Source organism: Neovison vison, chromosome 5 (assembly GCF_020171115.1).
Source record: "Neovison vison isolate M4711 chromosome 5, ASM_NN_V1, whole genome shotgun sequence".
NCBI lineage: Eukaryota > Metazoa > Chordata > Mammalia > Carnivora > Mustelidae > Neogale > Neogale vison.
In genome coordinates this window covers 60,865,793-60,887,483 of record NC_058095.1, presented here as the reverse complement: position 1 = coordinate 60,887,483, position 21,691 = coordinate 60,865,793, and the positions used below count along the sequence as shown (strand labels likewise).

Genomic DNA, 21,691 nt, shown 5'->3' with positions numbered 1-21,691 from the left:
GGCCTCTGGGAGACGGTCCTGGAGGAGAGCAGCACAGCTGGAATGCTGCTTCCGTCATAATGGTCTCAGGTTCAGAGTGGCTACAGAAAGGAAAGCACTACACCACTGGCTTCAGGAAACAGTGGGTAGGTCCCAGAATCAGAATTTTCCCCCTTATTTAGATACAACACCTCACCCACCTTGCCTCTTTGATCTCAGCTCCTAGTATGCCCCACCTTGGCTCATACCCCAGTCACACTGCCCTGGTGTTATACCCAGACTGTGGCAGCCTGATCTCTCCCCAACCCTGCCTCAGGGCCTTTGCACGTGCTGTTCCTGCTGCCAAGGACAGTCCTGTGCCCGATTTCTGCATGGCTGCCTCCTTCTTGTTATTTAGGTCGCAGATCAAGTGTCATCTCTAAGAAGCCTTCTCTGTTTCAGCCCACCTAATATTGTAGCTTCCCTTTCTCCATCACTCTCTTCCAAAACTGCACTGTGCTACCTTCTTTACAGGACTTATGGGCGCCTGAAGTCACCACGCTTGTCTAGGGTCTCTGTCTCTCACAATGTGCCACAGTCCCCGTGAGGGTGGGGACCCCATATCTCTGACTCACGACCCTCCCCTCCAGTGCCTGCCATGTCAGGGGTATTAAGAAAAACCTGGAGGATGGAAACACACTTGACAAATGACGCTCCCCACAAACCCTTCCCCACGCCCCAGATGCAATCGCTGTCCCTTCCAAGAGACAAAAAAGGAAAGCAAAGAAGCCCTTCCGTACCTCGTTCGAGAAGAATCCATGTCTAGCACCAGCTTTGCTAAGTGTTTCCTCTGCTTCTGAATGTTCGGGATTTCCACCTGTAACCATAGGACAGAGTCAGACGGACGCTCCCCATGAGTTCGTACGTGGGCTGATGGCCCCCCCCGTCCTGATTTCCAGAGGAAACCCTCAATTCCTTTGCCAGAGCTAACTACCACTCTTTCTTCGCGGGACCCCTGCCAGGCCCTCCGTCATCCTGACCCTAGGGGGCTCTGCACTCCCCTGCTCACTTATGCCTGGCCTCCTTCTTGCCCCCGCCCTCGGCCAGCAAACATGGGCTTCATCCCGGCTCTGTCCACGACACAAAGGCCACACACGGGGAGAAAAGCAGGAAGAGCTGACACACAGACCTAATTCACAACAGACAGCAGCAGGCAGAGGGGCGCTCATCTCAGGAGGCCCGAGATCTGATGGGGGGATGCAATCAGGACACATTTATATAGAAATAAAGACACCCCCCCCCAAATAAATACCAAATCAAACCTTGCCACCGCTCTGCTTGGCTATGACAAGTTCTTCCACGGTGGGTTGGTTGTGCGTGGATGCTCTTTTTATATTTTTATTTCCAAAAATGACTTCACAGAACACCCAGTGTGGGATTTGGGGCCCGGGCTCCACCAAAGAGGGGCAGAAAATGCGAATTTAAAGGGGAAAACTGGCTGTACCTTGAAAACCCAAAACCATCTCAGGCTGTGGCTTCTATAGGAGGGGAAACCGTGAGGACGGTCTTCGGCACAGGGGTGAGTAACGTAGGGAGGGGAACCATTTCTCACAGGCCAGAAGGACATCTGGCTGGCACAAGCGAGTCTCGGCACCCAGGCCAGGTTTACTTCAGGCTTTGCCCAAGACCCCAGACCACCTTTCCAAGGTGCAAAGGGCCTCTCACGCAGGTGCTTGGCGGCTACGGCCTAACACAGAACAGCACCTGAGAAGTCTAGAGCTGATCTCTGTCAAGGCACTATAGGCAGGATTTTCTCCTTGAAAACTTTGAGGCACTTCGGTTAATGATTTGCCCGTCCATTCTCTTATAGAAATTGCACCAGGGGATGGGGAAGTGCTGGGGGGAGTCCAGGAAGGAAACCAGGCCTGCTCTAGGGCAATGCCGTCCAATATGCTAGCTCCTAGCTCCCTGTGGATGCAGCGTTTTAAATTCGAATGAGCAAAAATTAAAAATGTGAAAAGTAGTTCCTCGGTGACACAAAGCACATTTCAAGAGCTTGCCAGCCCCAGTGGCTAGCAAACCGTGCAGACGCAGAGCACCTGTAGTTCGAAGGGATGGGGGCTGGGGTGGTCTTGGATGACCAATCCAAGGCAACTGGAAAGAAGTCAGGGGCGCAAGGCAAATAAAATCCCCAACCGTGTCCATTCTTACTCGACACAATTTCACTTGGCTGAAGCTAGCCAGATCGTCACACAGACATCAAGGTGTCTGTGTCCTCACAGTGTTATCCAGCACCCTTCAGAACCCAGAGACATAGGGGTTGAAGGGCACATTTATGACGAGCATGGAGTAAGGTACAGAACTTCTGAATCACCGTACTGTGCTCCTGCAATGTGCAGGACGCAGGATGTGAACTATACTGGAACTAAAGTAAAAAATAAAATCGGATGAAATCAAAGAGAAGGGATCCACATACACATCAGGTGCAGGGGGCCCTACAGAGGAGGGGCTGCTGTTCATTTCCCGGAAGACAGGAGACGGGTGGGGGGCAGGATGGGTAAAGCGTGCAGACCCCCGCGGGAAAGGAGATCTGGTGCCAGCTAAGCTCCCGTCCCCACTGGGAAGCCCGCAGAGAGGAGTGTCAGGGGCAGAGCGAGATGGTGCTATATGGGGAATCCAGACCAGGCGGACGGGCAGTGAGAATTCCTGCTGCAGAACAGTGTCCCCGGGTGGGGCGGCCTCGTGCGCGCGGCTTACCTCGGCCAGCAAAAACAGGGGCTCGATCACGTCTCTCTCCACCTGCAGCTCGAAGTGGATCAGCTCCTGAGCCAGCTTGTCCTCCGCCTCTCCGCAGAGTTTCAGCATCTTCCTGCAACAGGAGGGGAAACCCACGCTCTGGACCGCGAGGAGGTCAGCAGGAGGTCACCTGCATCCGAGCGGCCCAACTTGTTCCACTCAGTTTGACTTCTGAAATTATGCATTTTTTAAAGGATGCAAAGAACCCACCCTGTGCCTGGAGTAAAGGAAACACGTAGGGAAATACGAGAGAGACAGGGAACAACAGACTCCTACGTGCTGAATGTATCCAGCCATAAGCCCCAGATGCTTCTATGTCCCCTGAGCCCTGGAAAATGAGCTACAACCGATGCACAAACAGACCAACATCTTTCTTTTTCACCCCCTAGATAATTTTTTAATTTTTAATTTTTTTAATTTTTATTTATTTTTAAAATTTCTTTTCAGTGTTCCAGAATTCATTGTTTATGCCCCACACCCAGTGCTCCATGCAATACCTGCCCTCCGTAATACCCACCACCAGGCTCTCCCAACCTCCCTTCCTTCTCCCCTCCCCCACAAACCCTCAGATTGTTTCTCAGAGTCCACAGTCTCTCATGGTTCATCTCCCCCTCCAATTTCCCCTAACTCCATTCTCTTCTCCATCTCCCCATGTCCTCCATGTTATTCCTTATGCTCTACAAGTAAGTGAAACTATATGAGAATTGACTCTCTCTGCTTGACTTATTTCACTCAGCATAATCTCCTCCAGTCCCGTCCATGTTCATACAAAAGTTGGGTATTCATCCTTTCTGATGGAGGCATAATACTCCATAGTATATATGAACCACATCTTCTTTATCCATTTGCCCATTGAGGGGTATCTTGGTTCTTTCCACAGTTTAGTGATTGTGGCCATTGCTGCTATGAACATTGGGATGCAAATGGCCCTTCTTTTCCCTACATCTGTATCTTTGGGGTAAATACCCTATAGTGCAATTGCAGGGTTTTAGGGAAGTTCTATTTTTAATTTCTTAAGGAACCTCCACACTGTTTTCCAAAGTGGCTGCACCATCTTGCATTCCCACCAACAGTGTAAGAGGGTTCCCCTTTCTCCACACCTTCTCCAACATACGTTGTCTACTGTCCTATTAATTTTGGCTACTCTAACTGGTGTAAGGTGATATCTCAATGTGGTTTTGATTTGAATCTCCCTGATGGCTAGTGTTGATAAACATTTTTTCATGTGTCTGTTAGTCATTTGTATGTCTTCATTGGAGAAGTGTCTGTTCATGTCTTCTGCCCATTTTTTGACATGATTATCTGTTTTGCATGTGTTGAGTTTGAGGAGTTCTTTATGGATCCTGGATATCAGTCCTTTGTCTGCAGTGTCATTTGCAAATATCTTCTCCTATTCCATAGATTGCCTCTTTGTTTTGTTGCCTGTGTCCTTTGCTCTGCAGAAGCTTTTGATCTTGATTTAGTCCCAAAAGTTCATTTTCACTTTTGTTTCCTTTGCCTTTGGAAACATATCTTGAAAGAAGTTGCTGTGGCTGATGTCGAAAAGGTTACTGCCTATCTTTCCCCCTAGGATTCTGATGGATTCCTGCCTTTCATTGAGGTCTTTTATCCATTTCAAGTTCATCTTTGTGTAGACCAACATCTTCCAACTTATCCCCCAAAACTCAATTTCAGGAGGCTCTTCTATAAAGATAACTCCTTCTTCTAAGCCATGACAACTGACCTTGTACAGAATGAACAATTACCCCGTTGGAAAATTGGAATGGAAAAACCATTACAAAAGTGGATTCAGAGTAAGCAAATAATGGAAGACCTGGATAAGTAGAAAGCTATGCCATATTCCTAGGTGAGAAGATATGTTATCTCAAAGATGTTAATTCCCCAGGTGGGTATAGGGGTACGCAGGCAGTCCTCCTTCTGCATGTTACCAGGCTAACGGAAATGCATGAGGAAGTTTTTACAAGTCAATAAAAGTAGAAGAGGTCACTGATTCTAAAGTTAGTATGTATCTTTCCTGTTCTTATGTTTATGCTTCTATGAAATATACAAGCATTCACATACAATACAGAATACTGAAACCTGACCCAAACAAGTTCCTATCAATGGTTTTACACTTAACCTATCCTCTGGCTTGCCTTTTTTTTTTTAAGATTTTATTTATTTATTTGACAGAGAGAGAGATAACAAGTAGGAGGAAAGGGAAGCAGGCTCCCCGCTGAGCAGAGAGCCCAATGCGGGGCTTGATCCCAGGACCCTGGGATCATGACCTGAGCTGAAGCAGAGGCTTTAACCCACTGAGCCACCCAGGTGCCCCAGGCTTGCTTTGTTCATGCATCATCTTTGGGGCTTATGTGTCTTGTACATATGTTTTATATGTCCTATACATGCAGAATTAAATCATTCTGGTGCATGGAATCCCATCCCACCACTTATTAAGCTTTCCCTTAATCAACAGACCCATCACGCCCAGGGCTATTGTATAGGTGTGTATGGTCCGTTTGCAGATAAGAATTTTTTGGTGCAAAGGAGAGGAGATACGCACCCCCCTTAACCTCACTAGCTCCTTGTTCTCCGAAGGGATAACGCTAACTTTGCCCTCACCAGCGCAAATGAGAGTTCCCAACGCTCTACACTCTGCCAAGCCTTGGTACTGGTAAGGCGTTTGAGTTCTGCCAAACTGGTGGATGCCAATTATGACCTCACCCTGGTTTTAATCTGCATTTCTTGGCTACTGGGGAGACTGAGTGCCTTTTCGTGTTTCGGGCCATTTCACGATCCCTCTCGTAGGATGTGCTATTTGCATTCATTGACTGTTTTGGTACCAGGATCTTTTTATTGGAATTTATTTGTAGGAGTTCCATCCGTCTATCTATCTATACTTAAAACACATTTACATTTATATATACATATATACACCTAAAAATATGGGTGTGGATGTAGAGGAGATTCAAGTTCTTTTTCCTTTCTGCTGCAAATTTCAGTTTCCAGGTCATGGGCTTGCTTCTCTTTGCTCTTTTTTAAATGGTGTCTTTTATCTGATTTGTCTATTACTTACGTCCCTGTTTCTGATGCTACTTGTTAATTTTTTTTTTTTTTTTTTTTTTGGCATTGGCATTGGCTATGGACTGTCAACTCTGGAAAATGAGAATTTGGCAATCTTTGTATCTGTCCTCTCCACACTTATTTGTATTGGTAGATCTTTGGTATTTGCACTACATTTTGACCCAGTGTGCCATTCAGAGTTCGGCTGGGTTGGATATTGTGATCACTGGTCTTTTCCAAACATTCATGCTCTCTGAGCCTCTCTGTAGAATGAATAATGGCCTTGCTTTGGCTTGCTTGTTTAGTTTTTCTATAGACCTGACTGAACCCCAAATCCCCCACCACTATTTTGTCTAAGATGCTGAACCACACTTGATGTGAATGAGTTCCACCTTGAATTCATCTCTCTGGGACCCATGTCAATCTGAACTGACTTTTCCTTCGATCCCTGGCACAGCTGTCTTCCTGCACACTTCCTTCCCCACTACCTGGGATTTTTCACTCCCTCTGTCCTGTGCCGGATAGAGCTTATTTCCCATATCCCGTGTCTACCTGTTTCTTGGTTACTTCATTGCAGAGCACACCTTGGTTTAGCTGCCTGCGAGTGGGCAGGAAACCAATTTTTGAGACCTCGCATGTCATGATATTCCCCTCTACCCTCATACTGATTTATAGCTAGGCAGGATATAGAATTCTAAGCTAAGCATAATATTTCTTCAGAATTTGAAAGCATTCCACAGTAATCTCCTCATTTCCATTGTTATGTTTGGCAGTCTGGAAGCATTCAGATTTCTGAGTCTTTCTACTGTGGCCATTTTTTTTTCCTCCAGAAGGTTGGAGAATCTCTGTACCTTTCACTAGTCTTCACTAGTGGTGAGCCCGGGCACAGGTTCAAGTTTTTCTCAGTTGTATCAGGAGCTCAATGGACCCTTTCAATATAGGATCTCACATCCTTCAGTTCTGGAAAACTCTTCTGGATGACTTTATTACCATTATTATTACTATATTTTAATAATATAAGTTATTCAGGCTTATAGCTTCCTGGGTTGGTTCTTTAATCTTCCAACTTTTCCATTTTTGACGTCATGGTTGTCTTTTCTGAATTTGACTTTATCTTCCAAACCTGCCACTGAAAATGTACCTTTTATTTCCATGAGCTTGTCTCGACCTCAGAGTATTTCCTTCCCATAGCATTTTTTTAATTGACATCCTCGGTTTTTTTAGTTCTTTCTTTTTTTCATTAAGATATAATTGACAAACATCCAGGCTTTCGTTCACAGACACGTTATTTTCTCTTAGCACTGACAAAGTAAGTGACGCATTTTCCAGAGCTCTTCTCTTCCCCATGCAATATCTATTTCCCCCTGAGTCTCCTCCCCAACTGTTTTGGTATGTAGGCTTCAATTTAGACGTCCTTCAAATGTTTGGTGAGCTTGGACACCTGTCTATATTTAAGAGCTCGGAGTATGTGAGTAAAGCTCTTTGGCTGCAAGCTTGTCTATGGGATGGTTGAGCTGGGCCATTTGCTCAAGTACTGTCCCCTCCAATGGCTTTGGTTCATCCCTGTTGGGCTGGTCCCATATGCCAGAGAAGGCTCTTCTGGCTTAGAGAGGAAAGACCTGGGGGCTACAGGGATGGGAGAGAGAGATGCAGATCTCAGCATCCAGCAGGCATTAGTCACTTTAATGTGTGATACCCTTCCATGGTGTCTGCCGTCTGGACTCTCTGCTTTACACCCTTCAGAGAATAAAGCTCCAGACTTTTCTGCTGGGTCTGGGGATAAAGAGATGAGGGTCTTCTAGAGCTGTGGATAAGGGCTGGGTTTGAGCCTCCCAAGTGGTACTAAGCTAGCTCTCGACACACACACTCATAACTTGGATCACCGCCCAGCCCCCAAAGACCCACTCACCACTCTAGAGATCCCTGGGGCCACCACCTCTGAGCCTGCAAGCCTTTCAAGAGGTAAATGACATTGGTTGTCTGTATATCCTACTTCTGGCTCCAGAGTGCATTTTCTGAGACCTGTCCAGTCAGTCACCAGCAGCTTTCAAAGCTCACAAAATCTTGTTTTCTCTCCTGTTTTTCATGCCTTTCTGGGTTCATGTCTTTTAAGAAAAAAAAATAAATCCCTTCACTGTAGTAGATTTGGGAAGGGAACAAAATAAGATGTTTGTGCTCAGTGTGTCAGTTTTTACCTGGGGGTCCTTCAGCCCTTCACCTCCAACCTTCCTGTGTCCCTATGCTGTAGGCAAATCTCAGAAACAGCATGCATGTTTCTTCCCCTGTGATCCTCTATGTTATAAGCCGTTGACTTTATTCCATCTTTCACAACTACAGATCTAGAGCCCTTACCTTGTACTTTTACTTTGTGTTCTCTTTACTTGTTTTTTGTTCTTTTAGTCCCTTTTGGGGTGTTTCTTTTTTCTATTTTGTTTACTTCCCTTTTCAACCTTCTACTAATTTCGAAGTGCTACATTCTATTCCTTTCGTGGTTCCTCTTGCTTTTCTAACACCCACACTTTACACAAAAATGCAACACCTTTATTTATCCTTCTTTCAAACAAAGACTTTGGTACACTGATCACCTTCCTGGTGGTCCATGCTATTATTTCCCAGTATTCTGTTTCACTTTGCTTTAAACTCCCCCAAGTAATGTTTTAATTCAATGCTTATTTATATTTCTTTACACCAAAGAGTAGCAGAATATGCCATCTCCAAAATGCCACTTAAGCATAAGGATTATTTTGAGCTGCAGGCAATCAAGAAGAAGCAGGTACAGAAGAGCTCTCTGCCTCCACCTGTTTGCCTAAAAGCAGGACATGGGTTGTAAAGCTGTCCTCCTCCCCTCTCTACCAGGAAGGACAGAAGTCAACCACCAGACACAACTCTAGAGCCTTATCAGCCAGAAGGCACCTCAGGAACCAACATATAAACCTGACTAATGAGCCTTATTTTCCATTTGCTTCCCCAAATATCTGCCATCCCAGAATCTGCCACCCTAGGAACTCAAATTTCTTCTCCTTTGCCTTGTCGCTTCCCTCAAAATTGTTCTTTTGTTAAAAGTGCTACCTAAGCCCAAGTTCCAACCTGCCTTTGAGTTACTCATCAATGAGTTCTGCCACGTGTATGCACCACACGTCTTAATAAAATGTGCATGCTTTCCTCTGTTGATTTATTTTTGCCAATTTAATTTGAAGGGCCCCACTCAAAGAACCTCAGACAAGTAGAAAGAAAAAATTTTCATCCCCAACAAGGCACTCAAAATTGTTTATGCTATCCGTGACTTGCATTTCATTCCTTCCTTCTGGATGTAACCTGTTTCACACATCTTAACTATCTTAACTAGTTCATTTAGTGAGAATATGCAAATAGTAATTTTTCCTAAATCTTTTCCAGCGATATCTTTATTTTCCCTTTATTCTCATTTTTTTACTTTTTTTTTTAAAAAAGGTTATTATTTATTTGACAGAGAGTGAGAGCATAAGCAGGGGAAGTGGCAGGCAGAGAGAGAGGGAGAAGCAGGCTCCCTGCAGAGTATGGGGATTCCAATGTGGGGTTCGGTTCCTGGACCCCGAGATCATGACCTGAGCTGAAGGCAGATGCTTAACCAACTGAACTACCCAGGCATCCTTTCCTTTATTCTTGAATAATGGTTTAATTCATCAGAGAATCTAGGTTTCTTACATTTTCACTCAATACTTGAAGGGATTCCTCCATTACTGCCTGGCATTTCTTTGAGTTGACAAATAAATACCCTGCTATCAATTAAATTGCTCTTTTTCTTTTTTAAAGACTTATTTATTTATTTGAGAGAGTGAGTGAGTAAGTGAGCAAGCAGGAGGGGCAGATGGAGAGGGAGAGAGAATTCCAAGCAGACTCCCTGTTAAGCATGGAGCCCAATGCAAGGCTCAATCTCCTGATCCTGAGATCACAACCTGAGCCAAAACCAAGAGCTGTATGCTCAACTGACTGAGCCACCCCAGTGCCCCTGGAATTGTTCTTTTATACACAATGAGCTTTTCTTCGGCTTGATTTTAAATTTCTCTATCTTTTTTTCTTAATAATCTGTAGTCTTACTATGGTGCAATAGATTTCTTTCTGTTGACCTCAATCAACGCTTTTTGTGTTTCTTTAATGTAAAGATTTATGTTTGTTTGTTTGTTGGTTGGTTGGTTTTTCCAAATCTAGAAAAAAAATGTCCCACCATAATCTCCCCTTATCCTCATTTTCTTCTTGGGGAACAGCTCCCAGACACAGGTCTGTATTTTATCATCCATGCTTGTCCATTTCCGAATGCCAACTCCCCACCTCTTGTAAATCACTCTGCTCATTCTTGGTGGCAACCTCCTATCTGTTTGCAAGCTCACAAATTCTTTATTATTATTTATTTTATTTTATTATTTATTATCTGTTTATTATTATTTATTTCATTGGTGCATAATTTCAGTTTATCTCAAGTATTTTTTTTTTCAATTCCCTATGTTGCACCTTCCATCCCCAAGACTTGTTTCATAACTGGAATCCTGAATCTCTTACTCCTCTTCCCCTCATCTTCCCAATCCACCCCTGGCCCCCTCCTTTCTGGCCACCATCAGCTTGTTCTCTGTATTCATACGCCTATTTCTGCTTTTTTTGTTCATTTGTTCATTTGTTTTTCAGAATCCACGTATAAGTGAAATCATAACGTTATTTGTCTCTGTCTGATTGATTTCATTTAGCATAATAACATCTGGGTCCCTCCATCGTCACAACTGGTAAGATCCCATTCTTCTTTAACACTGAATACTATTCCATTATATATAAATTACTCTTATACATACACAGACACATATGTGCACCACACTTCTTATTTATCCATTCACTTATCCATAAATGGACACTGGGGGGGACTTCTGTTATCTTTGCTAAAATAAACAATGTTGCAGTAAACACAAGAGTGCATACATGCTTTTGATTAGTGTTTTTGTCTTCTTTGAGTAAATACCCAGTAATGCAATTGCTGGATCATATGGCTAATTCTATTTTTAAACTTTCTGAGGAATCCCCCACACTGTTTCCCACAGTGGCTGCACCTGCTTGCGTTCCCACCAACAGGGCACGAGGCTCCTTTTTATCCACACCCTGGCCAAGAGCTTATCTTGTGGCTTTAAATGACAGTAAGTATGATACGAATTTCAAAAAGTTCTATTTGGCTTATCTCTGATTCTATTATTCCCCACCCCCATATCATTAGATTCTTTGGTCAAGAACTATTTGTCTTTTTTTTTTTTTAAGATTTTATTTATTTGTCAGAGAGAGAAAAAGGATGCACAAGCAGGGGGAGCGGCAGGCAGAGGGAGAAGCAGGCTCCCTGCTGAGCAGAGAGCCCCCATGCAGGGCTCCATCCCAAGACCCTGGGATCACGACCTGAGCCGAAGGCAGACGCCTCACGGACTGAGCCACCCAGGGATCCCTTGTCTTTTTTTTTTTTTTTTTTTTTTTTTGGGATCCCTTGTCTTTACTTTGCAATGGAGGTTTGTAACTGGCTGTAACATTGCATTTGTTTCAGGTGTACAATGGAGGATTCAATATTTGCACATACTGTGAAAGGAGCACCATGATACGTCTAATTAACGCGTCACCTTACAAAGTTACAACAGGAATTTTTTTTTTTCCTTAAAAATATGGAGTGTTTCACACATTGGCCTGTCACCCACGCTCAGGGGCCATGCTAATGTCTACTGTTCCAATTTTAGTGCATATGCTGCTATGCCAGGCGCTGTCCTCACTTAATTTTTAAACTTCATTTTAAGCAGAGCTCTTTCATGCATATTGATATCTATTACTTCATATGTTCTTTCCTATTTCTGCACTATTTTTAGTTCTCGCCACCTCTCCTGCTGATCGTGTCTCGCTGATGCTCCCTCACGACCATTCTATTTTTAGTGTGTTTTTATTGTGAGCTCAAGACGCAGCCCCGGTTGTTCTGGAAATCCTATAATTTTTGACATCTGACATGGAGAGGTTTCCCATTTGCTTCTGCTGCAGCCCTGGGGATTTCATTTGTCCTTCAACCCATTTTTTTGTGTTTATTAATGCTAACATCCCCTCCTGAGGAGAGCTGCCTCCTCTTGCCTTTCCGTCTTCTCACCCAAGCCCCACCTGGTCTTCTGGTGTCCTCAATGCATCCCTGAGAAGTTCTGGCCCCCCTCTCAGGGACGGGGGCTTACCTGGATTCGGCTTAAAAACACGCATGATGTCACCTACCCGAGAAGTGTGTCATCTCCCAGGATAGCTGACCCCTCCACCAAACACTGAGCCAGCGTTGTCAAAGGCAACTTTTTCTGAAAAGGAAAAAAAAGAAAAAAACAACGTTGTAATGAAAACTATTTCAAGAGCCAGCTGCCTACTCTAAAACATCAGAAAGTCAAATACCTGCCTAGCTACTGTATTAGCTAAGGCACAAAAGGACCTTAAGGTAAGTTGAAAACCTGAACATTCGGGGCATACAAGGACAGATTAGACTCAGAGGTGAAAATTCAGAAAATCAAAACCGAATTAAATGTGCCAATTTGGAAATTCAACCTAAGGATTATGGCCTGCATTTTATTTATTTATTTATTTATATCTATTTATTTGACAGAGAGAGAGAAAGAGACAGTGAGAGAGGGAATACAAGCAGGGGCAGATGGAGAGGGAGAAGCCCACTCCCTGCTGAGCAGGGAGCCTGATGCGGGGCTCCATCCCCGGACTCCAGGATCATGACCTGAGTGGAAGGCAGACGCTTAATAAACTGAGCCACCCTGGTGCCCCTACAAGCTGCATTTTAAAATAAAGTACGATGGGGGTACCTGGGTGGCTCAGTTGGTAGAAGCGTCTGACACTTCATCTCAGCTCAGGTCTTGATCTCAGGGTCATGAGTTCAAGCCCTGTGTTGGGCTGCACACTGGGTGTGGAACTTACTTAAAGTGGGGGGGACTGAGTGGCTCAGTGGGTTAAGGCCTCTGCCTTCAGCTCAGGTCATGATCCCGGGTTCCTGGGATCAAGCCCCACATTGAGCTCTCTGCTCAGCGGGGAGCCTGCTTACTCCTCTCTCTCTCTGCCTGCCTAATTGTGATCTCTGTCTGTCAAATAAATAAATAAAATCTTTAAAAAACATTAAAGTGGGATAGCAGCAAGGAGAAAAAAAAAGATATGTTTCAGACTTAGCTTAACAAAGATTTGAACAATGCTTTAATTTCCAAAAGTCAGTCTCTTTGAAGAAGTGTCTTAGCCCCATTTTATAAACAAGGCAGCTTGGGGCGCCTGGGTGGTCAGTCAGTTGAGCGTCTGCCTTTGTTCAGGTCATGATCCCAGAGTCCTGGGATCAAGTCCCGCGTCAGGCTCCCTGCTCAGAGGAGAGCCTGCTTTTCCCTCTCCCTCTGCTGCTCCTGCCGTTTGGGCTCTCTCCCTTGCTTTCTCGAATCAGTAAATCAAATCTTTAAAAAAATAAATAAATGAGGCAGCTTATGATCAAGAAAGGGAGAGAAGAGTTCACATACAGTTACAATGCAAAGAAAATCAGCATAAAGTAAAGGCACGCTGTAAGGAAGATAGAAAAGGGCTGACAAGCACATGAAAAGACACTAAACATCATGAGTCACGAAGAAAACCCAAATCAAAGCCACTGGGAGCGACCAGTCACATCCACTAGGATGGCAAGTGGAGTAACAATAAAGATCAGAAAATAAGAATCGGTGGGGCACCTGGGTGGCTCAGTCGGTTAAGCGTCTGCCTTTGGCTCAGGTCATGATCCTGGAGTCCCAGGATCGAGTCCCACACTGGGCTCCCTGCTCAGTGGGGAGTCTGCTTCTCCCTCTGACCTCCCCCCGGGCTCCCAGTCTCCCTCTCTCATTCTGTCTCTCAATAAATAAATAAAATCTTAAAAAACAAAAAGAAAGAAAGAAAAGAAATATCGGTGAGCCAGGAAGCATGGTGAGCCCATGGAGAAATGGGAAGCTTCGTGCCATGCTGGTGGAAACATAAAATGGGGCGGCTCTGTGCTGAAGCTCGGCGGTATTTCAATAACTTAAACCAAATTACCATAAGGCCCAGTTAGACGACTCAATACCACCCAAAATAACTGAAAAGAGATCATCAAAGAAAAACATGTGCATGCCCGAAAATGTCAGCACTACTCATAGCCGCCCAGGGTGCAAAGGGCTCCAATGTCCATCAACTGATGAAGGGATCAGTTACGAGGGGTATATCCATATGGCGGAGTATTATTTGGTCATAAAAGGAATGAAGGGTTGACACACAGTGGGACATGGATGAACCCTGAGAGCATGATGCTGAGCGAAATAAGCCAGACATAGGGGACCGGTCATATGATTCCACTTACAGGAAACATCCAAAGAGGCAAATCCACAGTATGCAACATGGCCCACTCCCTCTGTGCTAAGCAGTGATAACCCCTCTCCTCAGTGAGCTGAAACCACAGTGCTACAGTGGAACCACAGCGGAAAGCACTTGGACTACAAGCAGCCCAGAGCCTCCTGTGTTCCCACACGATGATCTTCCACTATCCTCATGGAACTTACATTCTACGTGCAGGGAAACAAATGATAAACATGCAAATGGTAACGGGGTCATTTCAAATATGGACAGCAGAAATCAGGACAGTGGGGAGTGGGCTGCAGTAGTAGCTTGGAGTCCCGGTGTGGGAAGACCTCTCAGAGGGGGTGGCATTTAAGATGCAGCCCAAGTGGGAGAGAGTCAGCCATATCTCAAAAAGATTCGAGGAAGAATGGTCCAGGGAGTGGATACTGCAAGTGCAAAGGCACTGAGGTAGAACCAATATGGCCGGTTTGAGGTGCCCAAGAAAGCCAATGCAGCTGGAGCACAGTGAGGGACAGGGAGAGGGCAAAGCATAATGCAGAGGCCAGATGGGGGAAAGCCTGCCTTGTTCACCAGAGGCAGGCACTGGGGTCTCAATCTCAGGGCATCTGGTGACCACTGGAGGGCTTAAGAGCACATTCAGATGAAAATAACTCAGTCCCGAGACAGACATGACTGAATGGTCTGTCAGCGCGATCAAGTGGGAATCAAGGTTTTGGGGCTCCATCCAATCTGCTTTGAACCCCTCTGGGAGATTTGCAGGTTCTGAGGTGCCTGTAGGGAAGACAGGGGTAGGTAGGGCAGCCCCCAAGAGTGATCTGGAGATTCATGTGGTGCTTGAGGTAAATTCAGGTAGACAGAGCCCATGATGCATGTATGGACAAGGTCCTTCAGTGGGTCTGAATTACATCCCCTCCCTGAGCTTAGACGTGTCCCCTCCAGTGAAGTCAGACACCTTTCACTCTAGGGATAAATTCACCACTCGTCAATTCAAATAAAATGGGACATTCTTACAAATCAAAACCACAATGAGATATCACCTCACACCAGTCAGAATGGCTAAAATCAACAAGTCAGGAAATGACAGATGCTGGCGAGGATGCGGAGAAAGGGGAACCCTCCTAAACTGTTGGTGGGAATGCAAGCTGGTGCAACCACTCTGGAAAACAGCGTGGAGGTTCCTCAAAATGTTGAAAATAGAACTGCCCTATGACCCAACAATTGCACTACTGGGTATTTACCCTAAAGATACAAACGTAGTGATCCAAAGGGGCATGTGCACCCGAATGTTTATAGCAGCAATGTCCACAATAGCCAAACTATGGAAAGAACCTAGATGTCCATCAACAGATGAATGGATCAAGAAGATGTGGTATATATACACAATGGAATACTATGCAGCCATCAAAAGAAACGAAATCTTGCCATTTGCGACAACATGGATGGAACTAGAGCATATCATGCTTAGCGAAATAAGTCAAGCGGAGAAAGACAACTATCATATGATCTCCCTGATATGAGGGAGTGGTGATGCAACATGGGGGCTTAAGTGGGTAGGAGAAGAATCCATGAAACAAGATGGGATAGGGAGGGAGACAAACCATAAGTGACTCTTAATCTCATGAAACAAACTGTGGGTTGCTGGGGGGAGGGGGGTTGGGAGAAGGGGGGTAGGGTTATGGACATTGGGGAGGGTATGTGCTTTTGGGTAAATTGGAAGGGGAGGTGAACCATGAGAGACTATGGACTCTGAAAAACAATCTGAGGGGTTTGAAGTGGCGGGGGCGGGGTGGGAGGTTGGGGTACCAGGTGGTGGGTATTATAGAGGGCACGGCTTGCATGGAGCACTGGGTGTGGTGAAAAAATAATGAATACTGTTTTTCTGAAAATAAATAAATTGGAAAAAAAAAAAAGAAATAAGTCAAGCGGAGAAAGACAACTATCATATGATCTCCCTGATATGAGGAAGTGGTGATGCTACATGGGGGCTTAAGTGGGTAGGAGAAGAATCCATGAAACAAGATGGGATTGGGAGGGAGGCAAACCATAAGTGACTCTTAATCTCACAAAACAAACTGAGGGTTGCTGGGGGGTGGGGGGTTGGGAGAAGTGGGGTAGGGTTATGGACATTGGGGAGGGTATGTGCTTTGGTGAGTGCTGTGAAGTGTGTAAACCTGGCGATTCACAGACCTGTACCCCTGGGGATAAAAATATATGTTTATAAACAATAAAAAAATTAAATAATAAAAAAATGGGACATTCTTCTTGGTAAAACCGAGACAGTACAACTCAGTACTAATACATCCAAATCTAAGGCATCATGTACACATTTCTGGAGTCTTAATTAAAGGTGCAGTAAACAGTACGAGAAGGGGTACTTCCACATCGCCTTTTAAAAAAAAACCTTATTAACAGCTCATTTTTAAAAACGTGTCTAAAGTGGTTAAAAATGAACAGAGTTAGGCAGGTATAAATATGTATGCTTGTGAGTTCTTGGTGTTAGTTCTTCATCCGGAGTGTTCCTGCCCTCTTGGGAACTCTGGCAAATGTATGGAGATATTTTCACTTATTGCAGCACGGGAAACACCACTGGCATCTGATGGAGAGAGGCCAGGGACGCTGGTAAACATTTTACTACCCACAGGACAGTTTCCCCAAAATTGAGGATTGCCCCGCCTAAAATATCAAGAGTGCTGAGGTCGAGAAACCTGGTTTAAGGAGAAACAGTCATCCATATGTAAATTCCTCAAATATCTCAGTAACAAGGCCAGAGAAGATGCTGTGCCTCGAATGTCGGGGAGAACTATCCCGGTACGGGTCAGCTCACACAAAAAGACCATTTTGGTTTGTGTCCAGCATCTTGAGTCCCATGACTCCTGCCTTTGGGGCAGGACCTCAGCTATCCAGAATCCTTCTTTAAAATTTGACAAGGAAACAGTTAAGAAACACCACGCCTAGAACTGACTAAAGGGGACCTTTGGGGGAAATGTAGCTACCAGTTGATGACTCGAGTTTTTCTAAATACAAAGAGCAGCTCCATCAGGCATGTCAATGGGTCAAGCAGGAAACTGTGCCGTGGGTGGCTACAGGCACGAGGGTCAAGACCAAGAGGACAAAAACAGCCACTGAGGACCACGAGGCCAGCCAGGGTTGGAGAAGGATGGTGGGGACAGCCAAGGATCTGTTCTGTACCATCCCCACTGGAAAAAGCAGCTTGACGTGCAGGGCTCTATTATTTTCCACTCATCACTATTATCTTCCACTCTTGTCCTCACTTAACACCCTCAGTAATGACTCTGAGAGGCTTTCAGGTGGCAAAGAGGGTAGCATTCAGCGACACAGTATCATAAAGTGAGAGGTATTCCTGTTCTGATGGTCTTTTAACTTGGAGAATAACCTTTCTCCCTCTTGTTCTTTGTCCTGTCTCGCTAGCTAGCCACCTGCTGGAGGAGGTCACTGAGAGCATGGGAGCAGTGACTGACTGGTGAGCTGGACCCAGGCAAGCAGAGGTTCCTCGCCCCCTCCTCCCCTGTCTTGGCCAAGCTAGAAGCTGCCCTGAGGACACAGCCCCGGGAAAGTAAGGTGCTGCTGAGACCATCCGGATATACACGTGACTGAATCCAGGTAAAGTCTCTTTATAAACTTTTAAGACTTGGCAGGTGGGTGTGGGGATCTACTAGCTTTGTGACCACCCAAGACAAATCTCATATATAATGTTTCTTTTTTTTTTTTTAAAGATTTTATTTATTTGTTTGAGAGAGAGTGAGTGAGAGAGAGCAAAGAGGGGAGGGGGTCAGAGGGAGAAGCAGACTCCCCATGGAGCTGGGAGCCCAATGCAGGACTCGATCCCAGGACTCTGGGATCATGACCCAAGCCAAAGGCAGTTGCTCAACCAACTGAGCCACCCAGGCGCCCCTAAGCTCCCCTGCTTCTTAAACCTGCCACCTACCAAACCTGGAGTGGTCTGTCTCTTCCTTTGGTCTCTCCTTGCCCTCTGTGTACAAAAGCCAGTTTCTGAGCCAACACTCTTAACAGTTTAATGTTTGATCAGGAAACACATGCGTACGGCACAAAACTCAAAAGTCACTAGAATGTTTACAGCAGCAAATGTCCGTCCCATCCATGACTCTTGGAAACCTAGTGCCCCTCACCGGAGACCATGACAGTGACCAGTCTTTTGTTATCCTTCCATATGGAAGCACTCCAAGTGGATCCAATTATACGTATGTATGTGTCTGTTTTTAGCGGATACCACCCCCATCCCTCCGCAAATGTTAGCATATCATATCCACCGCCCTGCACCTTGCTTTCCTTCCTGTACACAGATACCTCTTGGGTCATTTCCCATCATGACACACAGAGCTGTTCTATTCTTCTTCTTCTTCTTTTTTTTTTTTGTAATGGCTGCATAGATCACAGAATGAAGATGCGAAAATTTATTTGAACAAGTCCTCCACTTATGGTGTAACTGTCCCAACCCAGGGCCTGGGCTGTGGCACAGGTGGCTCTCAGGAGAATGAATCCTCTGTAGGAAGGAGGTTAAGGGTGAGTTTGTGTGCTGGTATTCCGAGGGCAGGAGTGAAGGGGGTTAACTGCGCAAAAACCTTGGTGGAAATAAATGATTTGTTTTTATTTGTACAGCTGCTTTTGAAATCGAGGAGTGAGAAGGAAGCCGCCAAGGAAAAAGAGGAAGGAAGAAATGAATCAAGGCAGTACCTTCATGTCAGAAAGGGGAGAGTGACAGTCTATAATCAAAGATGGCAGAAGAGAAGTAAATGAACTGTAATCCATGAAAGACTACAAATAAGTTCTATTTCTAAAGAGATTCTCTGAGATGAAGCAAAAATTGAGGGTTCAGTAGATGGCAAGCACATTACTGAACCTCATGCCTGACTATAACTGAGGTATTATCTGCTTTCTCCCCCCACCTTCATGGATAAGGACACCCAGTCTCTTTATGTAAAGGATATCAGGAAGGATTAAACTACCCAATGATCTGCAAAAGCAGCTCAAATTGGTCTCCTTCTACGAACAAGGATCTAGGCTGAGAGCCACCCAATGCTCAGGGCAATACAAGAGGTTACTTAGCAAGCTTTGTCCCGGCCAGCAATTTTTCAGGTCAAAGAGAAGGTATTAAAATAATCTTTCTCCTGATTCTAGACCACTGATACAACCTGAAGAATTAAGGTTAGGGAAGACAGAATGTTCCAGAGTTTGAAAGTCATCAACCTGACTTTTCTGAGATGACTGTTCTCTTTAAGATATCTTGGGCACAAGCAGTTTGTAGGATGACTCAGAGACAAAAAGTCCAATCCTAATATTTACTCTGTTTCCCCAACACATACATACACACACACACCCTGTACGCTTTCATTCTGAAAACTCCTATCCTCTCTCCTCGAATTCCAAGCCCAGGCAAGTAGCTCTCCTGGGGTTCACTTCCCCAAAGGCACAGCCCAGGTGTGCCACTCAGGGTCAGGAGTTCCTGAAGGTCATTTCAGCCAAACAATGGGGCCATGATAATGCTCCAGATTCTACTTCTTTAATGTTTACTAACGTTAAGCATTGTGCTAAGCATGCTAGGCTGAACCCTCAAACAACCTTACTGGGTAGAAATTCATTACTGTTACTACCGTTTCCCAAATGAGGAAACCAGGGCCTCCAGAGCTAACAGACTTGCCCAAGGTCAGGTATAATCAGGAAGGAGGGGAGCCAGGCTTCAATCTTAGGCAGTCAAGCTTCCAGAGCTTAAATGCAGAATCATCATGCTAAATTGCTTCTGTAGAGAACAGGAAAGATTCAAAGTGGTGTGCTGACACATTCGGCAGGTTCTGTGCCTAAAATACCCATGGGCCATCCATTCATGACACAAATGTATTTTTAGCCTTGCCTACCCTGTGGCAGGCCCTGTTCTAGGCATTAAAAATACAGCCGTGATGGAGAGACAAGATCTCTGCTCCGTGGAACTCATCGGTGATGGGGAATGACCATAAGGATTTTAGATAATAATACGCACTCTGAAGAAAATAAAATGGGGTGATGTGATTGGGGGAGGAAAGGGACAAACATCAGGGGGGAAGGGGGGCCATCCTGAGAATCAGAAAAGAAAGAAGTTATGGGCACGTCCATGTGGGGACAATGATGACCTGGGTGGGAGCAAGAGCCGAGCTCAGAGATGCAGGCAAAGGTTCATCATGAGGGTCCAAGGGCCATGGTAAGGAGCTGAAATTTGATTCTACAATAGGAATCCTTTGGTGGGATTTCAGCAGGATGGTGCCCCATCTGATCTCCATGTAGAGAATGGATTATGAAGGGGACAGGGTTAAGGAGGAGCAGAGGACCTGCCAGAGTTGGCCGTGCTCAGGCCGGAGAGCATGCGTGCAGGGACGAGGATGGCAAATACGGGAGGCAATGGGAATTGTCTGGAGAAAGAGCAGGTGGGACCTTCTGAAAATCTGGGTGTGGAGAGAGAAAAACACAAGGTGACCTCTGGGAGTCGGAAGTGAGTAGGGGGTAGATTTTCTGTACTACTGACTGCTCTGCCTTCTTTGCTAGATCCAACTCCTCTCGGGGCGTACAATGCTGCAGGTTCTGAGGATCCTGATGCAAGGGCCACTTGTCTCCTGAGATGATCTCATCAAATCCTACGGAGTCAAGAGTCACTCAAGCCGGAGACCTTGCACCCTTTCCATTCCTGACACCTGGGCATCGACTCAAGTCCCACATGGTCTACATTGTGGATCTAGCACATCTGCAGATTTCTCTCCATCTTCCCTGATCCCAGTGCTTCTCACCTAGGTGGCTCCCATATTTGTCTGGCCCTTACCTACACCACAGTCTCTGCCCCCACATATCCCTTTATCACAGAATTGCTAAAAAATCAGACCATGCCCCTTTTGACTAAAACACTGACTCCCGTTGCTCTGAGGTCCTAGTCCTTACCTAAAATCCTTATCTATCTAATACCTTACCTTCTATCTAGCTACCTCATACCTTACCTAAAGTATTAATCCTTCCCATGGCCTCCAAGGTGTGATGGGGTCCCCAAAGTCCCATCTCTAGCCCCTCTCCTTATCGCTGTCCATACTCTAGTCACTGGCCACCTTCATGTCTCTCAAAGATGCCCTGGACTCCTTCCCATCTCGGAAAATCCTGCACCTGTTGCCCCCTGTCCTAGAAGCAGCTGTACCCCTTTGGCTGCCATTACCTCTGCTGCCACTTCCTCATAGACACCTTTGCTATTTAATTCCTAGCGAGCTCTTCTTCTTCGCCCTGAAACAGCTGAGGAGCAGAGGGAGAAGCAGACTCCATGCCTACATGGGGTTCGATTCCTGGACTCCAGGATCATGACCTGAGCAGAAGGCAGATGCTTAACAACTGAGCCACCCAGGCGCCCCCTACCGGCACACTCTTAAAGTCCCTTCCCATTCTGAGATGCTAGAACTCCACGTGCTTGCTTCAGCTGCCCTCATTCCCTCGAAGAACAACCATCTCGACTCTCTCTCTCTCTCTCTCACTCTCTTTCTTTTACTTTAGT

At 45.4% G+C, this 21,691-nt stretch overlaps 1 protein-coding gene and 1 non-coding gene across 5 annotated transcripts in view; both read right to left on the bottom strand.

Annotated features, from left to right (window-relative positions):
- The window catches only part of ARHGAP44 (Rho GTPase activating protein 44), a 167,733-nt gene that overhangs the window by 52,639 nt on the left and 93,403 nt on the right, over window positions 1-21,691 (bottom strand). For all 4 annotated transcript variants that reach the window (XM_044249135.1, XM_044249134.1, XM_044249132.1 and 1 more), the window contains exons 4-6: window positions 12,043-12,119; window positions 2,716-2,827; window positions 759-835 (exon numbers count right to left, since the gene is read on the bottom strand). In XM_044249135.1, coding sequence (XP_044105070.1) covers window positions 759-835; window positions 2,716-2,827; window positions 12,043-12,119 — 266 coding nt within the window. The remainder of the gene's footprint in view (window positions 1-758; window positions 836-2,715; window positions 2,828-12,042; window positions 12,120-21,691) is intronic.
- Window positions 11,454-11,555, bottom strand: LOC122908099. Its single transcript, XR_006384884.1, has one exon. It is a non-coding gene; the product is annotated as a U6 spliceosomal RNA (small nuclear RNA).